The sequence below is a fragment of the Dendrobates tinctorius genome, unplaced genomic scaffold, assembly GCF_039654945.1.
Source record: "Dendrobates tinctorius isolate UK_male_01 unplaced genomic scaffold, ASM3965494v1 ptg000116l, whole genome shotgun sequence".
NCBI classification, from domain to species: domain Eukaryota; kingdom Metazoa; phylum Chordata; class Amphibia; order Anura; family Dendrobatidae; genus Dendrobates; species Dendrobates tinctorius.
Window position 1 is genome coordinate 12,869,491 of NW_027361784.1, and position 14,311 is coordinate 12,883,801.

Sequence of the window (14,311 nt, forward strand, 5' to 3'; positions counted from 1 at the left end):
TACTAATGAAAACACAGCACAATATACAGGGTGGACCATTTTATGGATACACCTAAATAAAATGAGCATGGTAGGTGACGTCAACTTCCTGTTTGTGGCTCATTAGCATATGGGAGTGGGGAAAATTTTCAAGATGAGTGGTGACCATGGTGGCCATTTTGAAGTTGGCCATTTTTGATCCAACTTTATTTTTTTCAATGGGAAGAGGGTCATGTGACACATCAAACTTATTGAAAATTTCACAAGAAAAAACAATGGTGTGCTTGGATTTAACATAACTTTATTCTTTCATGAGTTATTTACAAGTTTATGACCACTTACAAAATGTGTTCAAAGTGCTGCCCATTGTGTTGGATTGTCAATGCAACCCTCTTCTCACACTCTTGACGCACTGATAGCAACACCGCAGAAGAAATGCTAGCACAGGCTTCCAGTATCTGTTGTTTCAGATGCTGCACATCTCGTATCTTCACAGCATAGAGAATTGCCTTCAGATGACCCCAAAGATAAAAGTCTAAGGGGGTCAGATCGGGAGTCAACTGGCCCACGATGACCAATCCACTTTCCAGGAAACTGTTCATGTAGGAATGATCGGACCTGACACCCATAATTGATGGTATGGTGTGGTATATGGGGTAAAAAGGTAGTGGGGCCATTCTTCATCAATGGAAACCTCAATGCTACTGGATATCTGAAATTTCTGCATGATGATGTGTTGCCCTCTTTATGCACTGAAGATGGCACGTACCCTGAGTTTTTGCAGCAAGATGGTGCACCACCACATTATGGGTGTCAGGTCCGAGCATTCCTACAAGGAATATGACCCCCTTAGAGTAGCATTTCTTCTGCGGTGTTGCTATCAGTGTGTCAAAAGTGAGAGAAGAGGGTTTCATTGACAATCCAACTCATGAAATAATAAAGTTACGTTAAAACCAAGCACACCATTGTTTTTCTTGTGAAATTCTCAATAAATTTAATGTGTCACATGACCCTCTTACCATTGGAAAAAATAAACTTGGATCCAAAATGGCCAAATTCAAAATGACTGCCATGGTACCCACCCATCTTGAAAAGTTTTCCCCCTCCCATATACTAATGTGCCTCAAACAGGAAGTTGACATCACCAACCATTCCCATTTTATTTAGGTGTATCCATACAACTGGCCCACCCTGTATAATGATGCCAGTAAAGCAAAACTTTACTTCCTGCAACAGTAACGAATGCACAGCCCAATATGGAAATGTTCAGTGTAACTGAAGACCAGGGCATGATCGCCAATATGAATCAGTCCAATAGTAATATGACGCAGGTGGGAGTCCACCAGTAAGTCCAGCTATATTATGAATGAGCATGCACACAGCACTAAAGTGTAGAAGTCCAGCACATTCTATGGGTGGAAAAGCACAAGGCACTTAAAAGTAGAAGACCAGCATTATACGGGAGTGGCATTAATACGAGATGGTCACTATATGTACCTTTTTGGGCTGAAAGTTCCAAACAAGTCCAGCACCGCAGCCCAACAAACACAGGCCTAGAGGAGATGATGATGTCAGGATTCTTTACAGGCCATAGCAGATCCAGAGGCGAATAGTTCCACACTAAAAGTCCAGACAGTAGTTAAGCTCAGACAGCATCAGGGAGGCACACAGAGGACTGTAGGCAGCATAACGTGGAGAGGCAGATCATTGAGTAATGAGCAGCAGCAGGGATTCCATAAGTAGACAAAGAAGGAGCTCAGGAGCAACAGCAACAAAATACTCAGGCAAGGAGGAACACATGGCCCAGACTTAAATAATCAGAACAGACAGAAAGTTCCATGACAAAGTGGGATACAAGACTCCATCTTGGATAAGGCAAACAGGCACAAAGGAAAGCCTGGAATCCTTACACTGCCATTCACAAATGAATCACATTGTATGCATTTGTGCCACTTTTATTGTACCACAGTGCCTTTAATCAGATGATTATTGAGTGTTTCAGGAGTCGAGGATGAATTATCTTATTTTGATGACCTATCCTTGTTTTATGTAATAGGTGTCAGAAATGATACCAAAGGGGGAAATCCAACAGGACTATGATATATGTATTAAATTTGTTATATTTCGGACCAGAGGAAGAAAAAAGTGTGTTGTACTGTTAATCGTAATAAAGATGTTGAACTTCATCTTCAGTCCCAGGAACACTTTTCTAGGCAGTGATTCTCTTTTTTTGTACATTGGCACTATCCTTGTTAACGACTGAATAAAAGTATAAAGTATTTTTTGAGAAGTGAAGACATTTAATAGCTTTTCTGTGCCATGGTTATTGATTCATAAGGGTTATTCATGAAAGGATCTGAGTTTACAGAACTTTAAAAATTATCATTAGTGGGGTTGCATTGTTAAGATTGTTAAGACGACCCTTGATTATATTGAAGCCAACTTGGAGATCAGCTATTCGTCAGTTTCCCAGCTTCTCTAAACTTTGGCATCAGCTCTCACTGCCCTGGAGAACCTGCATCTCGATATGCATTATTTTCCTAACAGTTGCAGGGTCTGTTTTTATAAAATGTCAAGGGATGTATTCAGACCTGACATAATAGTTCTATAGCAGTTGTCATAGCAATGATTATCACCGTAATCTCAAACTACTGCTTAGACACATACAACTTGTAAGAAATTAGATATCTTTAACTCACTCCAAGAACTTGGCTGACGACTAATATTACAATTTGCCATAGTCTTTGTTATGAATTACTCTGCCAGAAATACAAATCTATCCATGCTATGATTTCAATAATTTTCATTAATTATCACAGTTTATCATGAGAGACATTTGCTATGTCATGATTATCAGAGGCCACAGGTTCAAAATGACTACCTCGGCCAGACTTGGCACAATTCACACGGCCTGACACATTCCAGAGTAAACCCTACCTTCACGCTTTAACCCTTTTACAGGGATTTGGTCTTACAATGGGGTCCCCTGGATTGCTTTCACAGAAATGTTGTCCGAAAGAGCAAACCAGAAGCAGGAAGTCGCCAAGCAGGGTCAAGGCCAAGACGCCACACAAGGAACAGAATCGTAAAACAAAAGGATGGTCAAAAAGCATGTAGAGGTCAAAGAATGGGAATAATCAGAGCAAACAAACAAGATCACGGCAGTATAAACCTGGACAGCAACCCTATAGACTGTCAGTGAGAGTCAGAGCTTCAGGGGTTTAAGTAGCTTTGTGACCCACCCAAGGATCTCAGGAAGGAATGATAAAATATAGACTAAAATTAACTCTATGGATCCCTTAAAAAGCAACACCAAATGTTCAAGTTAAAAAATATGACTGGCACTGTCACACGTCGCAAAGAAAAAAGACTGCGGAAGCAGAGGTAGCATGAATCGCCATAGATGTTACATAGCTATACCCACAACACGGTGCAGGCCACATCACAACTATTGAGTGATTATATTTATACCTTTTTTTCTCTGTAGTAACATATAACATAACCATCTCCAGATAGAGTATCAGAAAATCATTTTTTTAAGCAGGACATTTCATGCCACTTATCCTATTATATCCAGTATAGGTCCACAAAAAATTAAATTTTTTTGTATGCTTGCAATTGGTTATTGAGCTTTTAAAAAAAGTATAGGTAAAAACACAAATGAAGGTGTTTCTCAGGTAAAAAAATAGAAAATATCAGGAACAATTCTCAATTTAAAAAAAAAAACCCTCAATGACTCACCTGCTAATTCCCGATACTGCTTCTCAGGTTTTCCATGCTGGTCTTTCACTTTTCCTGCAGTAATGATGGACCATGTGCATGTAAGGGCTGCAGTCAATCATTTTTCTCAACAGTCTCATGTTGGCAACATCAACATTGCAGAACAATGGCAGAGATCACCGGTGTGCCAGTTCAGGCAATTAGCAAGGGAGTACGATTTTTTTCTATTTTTATTTTTTTTACCCGCTTTTTATCTTTTTATTTCTAACCATATAAACCTTTACATACTTTATCTTTTTTGGACTGTTGACTATTTCTGACCATTTCTTTGCTTGCTCAGAAGTAACTTTATATTTCACTATGAGCACAGACAGATCCTCTCCTATCTACCCCAAAATCCCCAAGCACTTTGGCTGTCAGAGTTGTAGCCAGGATATAAATAGATGTACTAACTGCACACAAAGTTACTAAATGCACATTTTAAAAACTTTTTATTGATTGCATTAGAATAGCAAAGTGCGTTGCTTACCTTGATAAATGATGTGAAATCCCTGTTTGTTCTGAGAATAATCGCTATGGAAATACAAGCTGGTCTCATGGGTTGTGCTGAACAGTGAAGCAGGGACCTGAGGACCACTTAACCTGCCAATTACAGAGCCAGTATCTGCAGGTCCGCTTCGTACCTCCAGGTAGTCGTGTATTGTTTCAGTGGAGAAATTGACAAATTGTAGATGCACACCTGATAAGATAAATCACGTACATTACATTACCTAACGATACATTTAATTAAAGCAGCAGATGTAAAGCGCACTTCCAGCTGTTTATAGCACTGCTGCTGTTTTCATGGACTGTATCCTTCTCTGATCGGTGCAAACACTTTTTGCCTGGAAGAAAAAGCTGAGGTTCTATTGTGCTAATTGTTAGAAAATATGAAGAATTAACTTTTTACATAGGGAAAAAATAAACAGTGTATTTCTTTAGTAAATATTAGCACTGTGTAGATATATAAAGACTAAATGATAACCTGTCATGCATCACTTTTTAAATCCCACTCAAAAGCTTAGAAATGTATAAAACCTGGCTTTATGATGACATCTGTATGAAAAATTATCCCTGATCAGCAGTCTGCATGGAAGCGTGAGCTACGCTCATTTCTTTATATAGGTTTGCATGAGATAACAGGTACATGAAAAACAGCAGTATAGAGGAGCAGTGGGAAATGTAGTCTATGGGATGCCAGCTCAATAATCTCACTAGGAAGTGAGTGAAAGGCTAGGTTAAGATAAAGTGTCCAATCAAGAAATCACAGGATGGAGCCAATCAAGAAATCACAGGGTGAAGACAATCAGAAACCACTGGCACTGGTAGCTGAACTGGCAAGAGGCTGAACAGAGGGCTTCTAGGTGCACAGGAGTCATGGTTCAAGTCCTGAAAATCAGATTGGAGACCAGGTCACAACTGTGAACTCTTGTCATATTCCTCAAACTGTTACCAAGCATTTTTTGCTGTGTGACAGAGCATTGTCCTGCTTATAGAGGCTAATGCCATTTTAGAAAAATATTGCTTTCATGAAATGATGTACTGTATTTGTACATCCTTAGGTAAGTGGCATGTTTAAAACATGAATTCAAGACCCATGTGCAGGTACAGACTGGGGCTGAAATTCAGCCCTGGCATTTAAAATCACAGAGGCCCATGTCATCCCTTTCCCAGGCACAAGATTGGATATCTTACTAATATTACCCTGGATGGAGGAAAGCAAGATCAATATTTCTAATTATACCTGTGCTCTGGTGGGGTAAGTGACAGAGTCAGTGACTTTGTGCTCCATGGCAACTCTTAACAGTGTGGGTGTCTTGAGAACATCGATTCTATTAGCAACGTAGCAGACAAGGCAGCCCACAACCAGACAGGCCCTTCTGGCATTTGCCAAAATTGCCAGATGGCCAGTCTGGCCCTGCCCATGTGAATCACCATCTTCCATTGCTCAATAGATCTGTTATGCTCAAATGATCTTTGTATGTACTTCTGATGATGGACTAGGGATAGGTATCAGGTTGGGTTCTCTGAATGGTTTGTAGGTACAGTGCAACATGTGCAGCAAGCTGAGATACACTGTGTACATTGAGGTCTTTCAGTCAAAGTTAGCATTTACTTTTTAACCCCTTAATGACCGCTGATGTACTATTGCATCAGCGGTCGGTGTCCTCTGCTTTGAGGTGGGCTCCAGCCGTGAGCCCACCTCAAAGCCATGACATGTCAGCTGTTATAAACAGCTGACATATACCCGCAATAGGAGCGAGCGGAATCACGATCCGCCTGTGCCTATTAACTAGTTAAATCCCGCTGTCAAATGCTGACAGCGGGCATTTAACTAGCGCTTCTGGTACCCGGCCGGAAATGAGCACATCGCTGACCCATGTCACGTGATCGGGGGTCATTGCCTTGACAACCAGAGTTCTCATAGAGACCTCTATGGTTGTTTCCGGCACATTGCTATGAGCACCAACCATTGGTCAGCACTCACAGCAATGCTGTATTTCTACTACATACAGTGGGGAAAAAAAGTATTTAGTCAGTCAGCAATAGTGCAAGTTCCACCACTTAAAAAGATGAGAGGCGTCTGTAATTTACATCATAGGTAGACCTCAACTATGGGAGACAAACTGAGAAAAAAAAATCCAGAAAATCACATTGTCTGTTTTTTTTTCATTTTATTTGCATATTATGGTGGAAAATAAGTATTTGGTCAAAAACAAGCAATCAAGATTTCTGGCTCTCACAGACCTGTAACTTCTTCTTTAAGAGTCTCCTCTTTCCTCCACTCATTACCTGTAGTAATGGCACCTGTTTAAACTTGTTATCAGTATAAAAAGACACCTGTGCACACCCTCAAACAGTCTGACTCCAAACTCCACTATGGTGAAGACCAAAGAGCTGTCAAAGGACACCAGAAACAAAATTGTAGCCCTGCACCAGGCTGGGAAGACTGAATCTGCAATAGCCAACCAGCTTGGAGTGAAGAAATCAACTGTGGGAGCAATAATTAGAAAATGGAAGACATACAAGACCACTGATAATCTCCCTCGATCTGGTGCTCCACGCAAAATCCCACCCCGTGGGGTCAGAATGATCACAAGAACGGTGAGCAAAAGTCCCAGAACCACGCGGGGGGACCTAGTGGATGAACTGCAGAGAGCTGGGACCAATGTAACAAGGCCTACCATAAGTAACACACTACGCCACCATGGACTCAGATCCTGCAGTGCCAGACGTGTCCCACTGCTTAAGCCTGTACATGTCCGGGCCCATCTGAAGTTTGCTAGAGAGCATTTGGATGATCCAGAGGAGTTTTGGGAGAATGTCCTATGGTCTGATGAAACCAAACTGGAACTGTTTGGTAGAAACCCAACTTGTCGTGTTTGGAGGAAAAAGAATACTGAGTTGCATCCATCAAACACCATACCTACTGTAAAGCATGGTGGTGGAAACATCATGCTTTGGGGCTGTTTCTCTGCAAAGGGGCCAGGACGACTGATCCGGGTACATGAAAGAATGAATGGGGCCATGTATCGTGAGATTTTGAGTGCAAACCTCCTTCCATCAGCAAGGGCATTGAAGATGAAACGTGGCTGGGTCTTTCAACATGACAATGATCCAAAGAACACCGCAAGGGCAACGAAGGAGTGGCTTCGTAAGAAGCATTTCAAGGTCCTGGAGTGGCCTAGCCAGTCTCCAGATCTCAACCCTATAGAAAACCTTTGGAGGGAGTTGAAAGTCCGTGTTGCCAAGCGAAAAGCCAAAAACATCACTGCTCTAGAGGAGATCTGCATGGAGGAATGGGCCAACATACCAACAACAGTGTGTGGCAACCTTGTGAAGACTTACAGAAAACGTTTGACCTCTGTCATTGCCAACAAAGGATATATCACAAAGTATTGAGATGAAATTTTGTTTCTGACCAAATACTTATTTTCCACCATAATATGCAAATAAAATGAAAAAAAAACAGACAATGTGATTTTCTGGATTTTTTTTTCTCAGTTTGTCTCCCATAGTTGAGGTCTACCTATGATGTAAATTACAGACGCCTCTCATCTTTTTAAGTGGTGGAACTTGCACTATTGCTGACTGACTAAATACTTTTTTTCCTCACTGTATAGGCGATCTGAGCATCGCCTATATGTAGCAGAGCCGATCAAGTATGGCATGCTTCTAGCCTCCTATGGAGGCTACTGAAGCATGCCAAAAGGAAAAAAAGTGTTTAAAAATAAAAAAAAAACTAAAAGTTTAAATCACCCCCCTTTCGCCCCAATCAAAATAAAACAAAAAAAAAAATCAAACCTACACATATTTGGTATTGCCGGGTTCAGAATCGCCCGATCTATCAATTAAAAAATAGGATAAACCCAATCACTAAACGGCGTAGGGAAAAAAAAATTCAAAGTGCCAGAATTGCGTTTATTTGGTCGCCGCGACATTGCATTAAAAAGCAATAACAGGCGACCAAAGAGCGTATCTGCACAAAAGTGATATCATTAAAAATGTCAGCTTGGCATGCAAAAAATAAGCCCCCACCCGACCCCAGATCACGAAAATGGAGACGCCACGGGTCTCGGAAAATTGCGCTTTTTTGGCAAACTTTGGAATTTTTTTACCACTTAGATAAAAGAGAACCTAGACATGTTTGGAGTCTATGAACCCGTAATGACCTGGAGAATCATAGTGGCAGATCATTTAAAGCATTTAGTGAACCTAGCAAAAAAAGCCAAACAAAAAACAAGTGTGAGTTGCACTTTTTTGCAATTTCACTGCACTTGGAATTTTATTCCCGTTTTCAAGTATACTACATGGTAAAACCAATGGTGTCATTCAAAAGTACAACTCATCCCACAAAAAATAAGCCCTCACATGCCCATATTTAAAGAAAAAAAAAGTTATTGCTATGGAAAAATAAGGAGCGAAAGACAAAACTGAAAAATCGAAAAAAAAACCCCAGTCATTAAGGAGTTAAAAGGTTGGGCTACAATAGCTCTGCTCTTGGCTTGTACCAGTTGGACTCGATTTCACTTTCCCACCTTAGGCACCCATGACCAATTGTCTGTCATTAGACTTCTTTGGTAGGTAGTAAACCCTTCATTCGAAGAACACCCACAAGACTTGCTATTTTGCTCTGACTCATTTTTTTTTGCTTCTTACACATCATCTTCCAGAAATGACTGATGAGACCATCTCTGTTATTTGCCTCACCTGTCATTTTTAAGGGAATGGCAGATCAGGGTTTATTGGATAATTGACTGAAATAAAGAAATATTCAACATATTTGCAAAGATAAAAAAACAGAAGTTTACTTACCAAAACCAATAGGTAGTTTGATGGTCCATGTGCAATCCAAACTACTTGGGTAATTTCCTGGAAACCCAGGGCTGAGTATCACCCCACTGAAGTCCATCATCGCTCCACCACACTGAGCTGAAGAGATCAATAGTTGATTGACTGTTAATTTAATAGACTAGCAAATATTAAATGATGAACTAATGGACATATTATTTTCCATCATATGACAGTGCATAGCAAGAGAAGTCAAATCGTCCACTCTACCCTATAAGCATAATATATTATACAACATTTTACTGACTTGCAAATATGCATATACGTAAAACAAGAGATAATCGTCAAATTACCTCTTGAAAATTTGATTTCCATCAAATAATTTTGAAGAAAATCAGAACATGTGAAAGAGCCAGGTACTGACCTCCTCTGTACAAGGTATGATAATCCACTTGATAAACTGGGATGGGCACTATGGTTATCACTGTAGCCCTGGGGTTTTAGGTTCAAATTCCACTAAGGACAATATCTACAAAGTGTTTGTAAGCTCTACTTGTAGTTGCTTGGGCTTCCTTCAGATACCCTGATTTCTTTGCATACTCCAAAAACTTAGTGTGAATTTACATTGTGAGCCCCAATGGAGACAGTGATGACAATGTATGTGAAGCACTGCAGGAAATATTGGTGCTATTTAAGCAAACAGAATAAATAAAATGTGATACTGTAGCTTCAAGGAATAATAGAGAAGCCATTTGACACAAAAAATACATTATTTTCCTCTCTGATGCTTCACCAGTGTGAGAAATGGTGCCCAGAAAAGGTTTTTTTTTTTTCAAATTAAATCTCAAAGTCTTTGAACTCACATGACACCACAAAAGTCAGGAAATTCAATATCAATTCAAATAGTTCCTCACCTCTCTAGCAAACCTTTGATAGAAGTGGACACAGGACACAGACAGAAGTAGGACCCTATGAGCAATATATGAAAATATGGGGCCTTTGCAGTCTAATAACTCATAGTAATGCACAATTTCACCAGAGTCGAAGATGGAAATGTAAAGGGGGTTTTACACATAGCGATATCGCTAAAGCATCACCGATTTGGTGACGCAGCAGCGATATCGCTTGCCATATCGCTATGTGTGATACTTACCTCCGACCGGCTCCCCCGCTGTCTGTCGTTGATCGCGCAAGATCGCGCAGCTCCATTTCTCGTCGGGCGCTTCCTACTGGCGCCGACGAGCGACGTGTGGACGCGGACGGGAGGACGTCAGGATCGCCGCGTCTGAAAGGTAAGTAATGACCGCTGTATCGCTGCTGCATCCCTGTGAGATCTGCCTGTGTCGCAGCTCACTAGCGATCATTTAGCGATGCACCAGCAATCCTGACCGGGTCGTATTCTTGTCGGGATCACTGGTGCATCGCTAAATGTTAAGGGGCCTTAACTCTTGGGCCCCAATCTGTTGAACAGTTTGCGCCACTGATATGTCCACTATGAATATGACACTATTGTTTATTTGTTATTTTTTCGAGATCACTTACCAATGCATATTGGAATTGGGTAGTTCCATCTTCTTACTGGTCCAGGCATGCATGTGATGTGAGAATGTCCCTGTAGTAAAAACAGGTGCTAAATTAGAATGTGGTAACAATGGAAAAAGTAGCACTTTGATATACTAAGATGTGCTGCGTTGTTGGAGCATCATCAGATACAGTCTACCTCCATCTACAGTTTGGCAAAAATATTTCTGATTACAATTTTGCTTGTAAGCCTTATAAGTAAAGTTTGTCAAAATGGCTATCTTCTTCAGAGAATATTTTATTGGTAAGAGCATTACCCTTTAACACCAACCAAAAATAATCAGAGCACAGGATATTATGATTTTGGAGCCATTAGCGAGCATTTGAAATCTTCTGAGAAACCTTGCAATAAGAGTTCAATTCCCATACAGCACCACCACAAGACCAAAGAATCATAGAATGCTGTCCACCTAAATCAATAAGTCTATGTAACACATGAACGTTTTGGATATTATTGGGCAGATCAATTCGTGGGACTCTAGTTTATCAACAAGATCGGTAGACTGGCCACTGAATGAGAGGCTCACCAATCTCTTACCTTCTAGCATCGCCAACACAGATTTTGATTAGCCAGACTGATGCAATGTCATCTGTGTGCGACTCTGCAATTATGATGTTATGCCAGCCTTGCTAATCAAATGCCGGACCGGGCATCCTGGAAGGTAACAGATTTTTGAGCCAATGGATCGAATTCCTGTTAATCAATTCACCCAACTTTAGTGCTGGGCTCTATGTATATGTAAAGGTGTTCCACAATTGATGTTTTATGTAGAATAAAATAAATAAAAGAGGAATATAAGGAAAAGAGATGAGTCTTCTATAAAACATATGGACATCATAAGGAGCTGTTTTTCATGTATTTTGGGTAGATCATTTTGGCATTTGGGGCTTGTTAACAGTTTTGCACCTTTTGACCTACATACAGTCATATGTAAAAGTTTGGGCACCCCTATTAATGTTAACCTTTTTTCTTTATAACAATTTTGTTTTTTGCAACAGCTATTTCCGTTTCATATATCTAATAACTGATGGACTCAGTTATATTTCTGGATTCAAATGAGGTTTATTGTACTAACAGAAAATGTGCAATCTGCATTTAAACAAAATTTGACCGGTGCAAAAGTATGGGCACCCTTATCATTTTCTTGATTTGAACACTCCTAACTACTATTTACTGACTTCCTGAAGCACTAAATTGGTTTTGTAACCTCATTGAGCTTTGAACTTCATAGCCAGGTGTATCAAATCATGAGAAAAGGTATTTAAGGTGGCCACTTGCAAGTAGTTCTCCTATTTGATTCTCCTATGAAGAGTGGCATCATGGGCTCCTCAAAACAACTCTCAAATGATCTGAAAACAAAGATTATTCAACATAGCTTTTCAGGGGAAGGATACAAAAAGTTGTCTCAGAGATTTAACCTGTCAGATTCCACTGTGAGGAACATAGTAAGGAAATGGAAGAACACAGGTACAGTTCTTGTTAAGCCCAGAAGTGGCAGGCCAAGAAAAATATCAGAAAGGCAGAGAAGAAGAATGGTGAGAACAGTCAAGGACAATCCACAGACCATCTCCAAAGACCTGCAGCATCATCTTGCTGCAGATGGTGTCACTGTGCATCGGTCAACAATACAGCGCATGCATAACGCCTTTTTGTATGACCAAACAACTCAATCTTTGTTTCATCAGTCCACAGGACCTTCTTCCAAAATGTAACTGGCTTGTCCAAATGTGCTTTTGCAGACCTCAGGCGACTCTGTTTGTGGCGTGCTTGCAGAAACGGCTTCTTTCACATCACTCTCCCATACAGCTTCTCCTTGTGCAATGTGCGCTGTATTGTTGACCGATGCACAGTGACACCTTCTGTAGCAAGATGATGCTGCAGGTCTTTGGAGGTGGTCTGTGGATTGTCCTTGACTGTTCACACCATTCTTCTTCTCTGCCTTTCTGATATTTTTCTTGGCCTGCCACGTCTGGGCTTAACAAGAACTGTACCTGTGTTCTTCCATTTCCTTACTATGTTCCTCACAGTGGAAACTGACAGGTTAAATCTCTGAGACAACTTTTTGTATCCTTCCCCTGAAAAGCTATGTTGAATAATCTTTGTTTTCAGATCATTTCAGAGTTGTTTTGAGGAGCCCATGATGCCACTCTTCATAGGAGAATCAAATAGGAGAACTACTTGCAAGTGGCCACCTTAAATACCTTTTCTCATGATTTGATACACCTGGCTATGAAGTTCAAAGCTCAATGAGGTTACAAAACCAGTTTAGTGCTTCAGGAAGTCAGTAAAAAGTAGTTAGGAGTGTTCAAATCAAGAAAATGATAAGGGTGCCCATACTTTTGCACCGGTCAAATTTTATTTAAATGCAGATTGCACATTTTCTGTTAGTACAATAAACCTCATTTGAATCCAGAAATATAACTGAGTCCATCAGTTATTAGATATATGAAACTGAAATAGCTGTTGCAAAAACCAAAATTGTTATAAAGAAAAAAGGTTAACATTAATAGGGGTGCCCAAACTTTTACATATGACTGTATAGACTTTAAGTTGCACTGTTTATTGCTGGCTGAAAAATAATTTATCTAAGAATTCATCTTTGAGTTTGTTCTAAGGAGAAAGTTTGTAACCCTTTTATTTGTGAGGGAAGGGGTTTCAAAATTACTTTGTGCCGATTTATGACCACAGAAAACATTAGAGTTGAACTGAATTTTGGGTCATAAATCAGATGAGCAGAGCTCAGAAAAAGAAGAGTTACACTTCCCTTCAGAAGGAGCTGATAGACAGATTCTCAGTTAACTTATTTTGCAGCCAGCAATGAGTAGTGAAACAAAGTCTATAAAACTCAAATGGTGCAAAATTTTTCATGAAATTAAATAGTAAAAATATTTTTTTTCATCCAAAAATACATGGATTTAAATATATTAATAAAAGTCACTAAATGTGTCCATATCTTTAAGAATAGTCACAAGAATGACTTGCTCGAGTCATAAGGTTCCAGACTGTCAAGGGAGTTAGTGGACAAATTCCACGCTACCGACAGAATGGAGTCTTACATTCCAGTATGGTATAGTAAAGTGGTGGTTTATTTCAACGCGTTTTGAAGTATATAACTTCTACAGGAAAAAACACATGTATCAATATATAATTTAAGGTTGGGAGATCATAAGGTTGGGTGACCATATCATAAGGTTGGGAGGTCATAAGGTTGGGAGATGTCTTTAGAGACGACAAATGGACTGATTTATCAAAACTGCCAGTAAAACTGCATATGTTACGCATAGCAACCAACTATAATGAAGTTTTTATTTTTCCACTGGAACTTAAGAATTGCTAAGGGCAACCAAGAAAGTTTTAGTAACAGTTTTGGTAAATCTGCCTATGAATGAAGAATAAGGAAAAATGCTGGAAGCTTGAGTAGGTTTTTGAAGAAGAAACATATTGACGTTAGTGAACGTTTTCATTCATAGCTAGCTATACAGCAATTTCACTTGTTTGTTTTCTATTTTTAATTGAAGCTTACTTTTAATAGCAAAACAATTGGGTTAATTCTTGACCTAAAAAAGTATAAAATTTTCTTAAAAATGTAAATTAACATACTGGATCATTTTCTTTCTTTTAAAAAAAATGATAAGCAAAAGCATCTTTCTTTCATCTCCTTATTAACTAATTAACACTTGTGATTACTTTAATTAGCAT

At 39.6% G+C, this 14,311-nt stretch overlaps 1 protein-coding gene across 8 annotated transcripts in view; it reads right to left on the reverse strand.

Moving 5' to 3' along the window:
• CSMD3 (CUB and Sushi multiple domains 3) overlaps nucleotides 1–14,311 on the reverse strand; it is a 1,871,449-nt gene that overhangs the window by 291,432 nt on the left and 1,565,706 nt on the right. For all 8 annotated transcript variants that reach the window (XM_073590214.1, XM_073590213.1, XM_073590210.1 and 5 more), the window contains 3 exons: nucleotides 10,573–10,642; nucleotides 9,055–9,171; nucleotides 4,229–4,438 (listed from right to left, as the gene is read on the reverse strand). In XM_073590214.1, coding sequence (XP_073446315.1) covers nucleotides 4,229–4,438; nucleotides 9,055–9,171; nucleotides 10,573–10,642 — 397 coding nt within the window. The remainder of the gene's footprint in view (nucleotides 1–4,228; nucleotides 4,439–9,054; nucleotides 9,172–10,572; nucleotides 10,643–14,311) is intronic.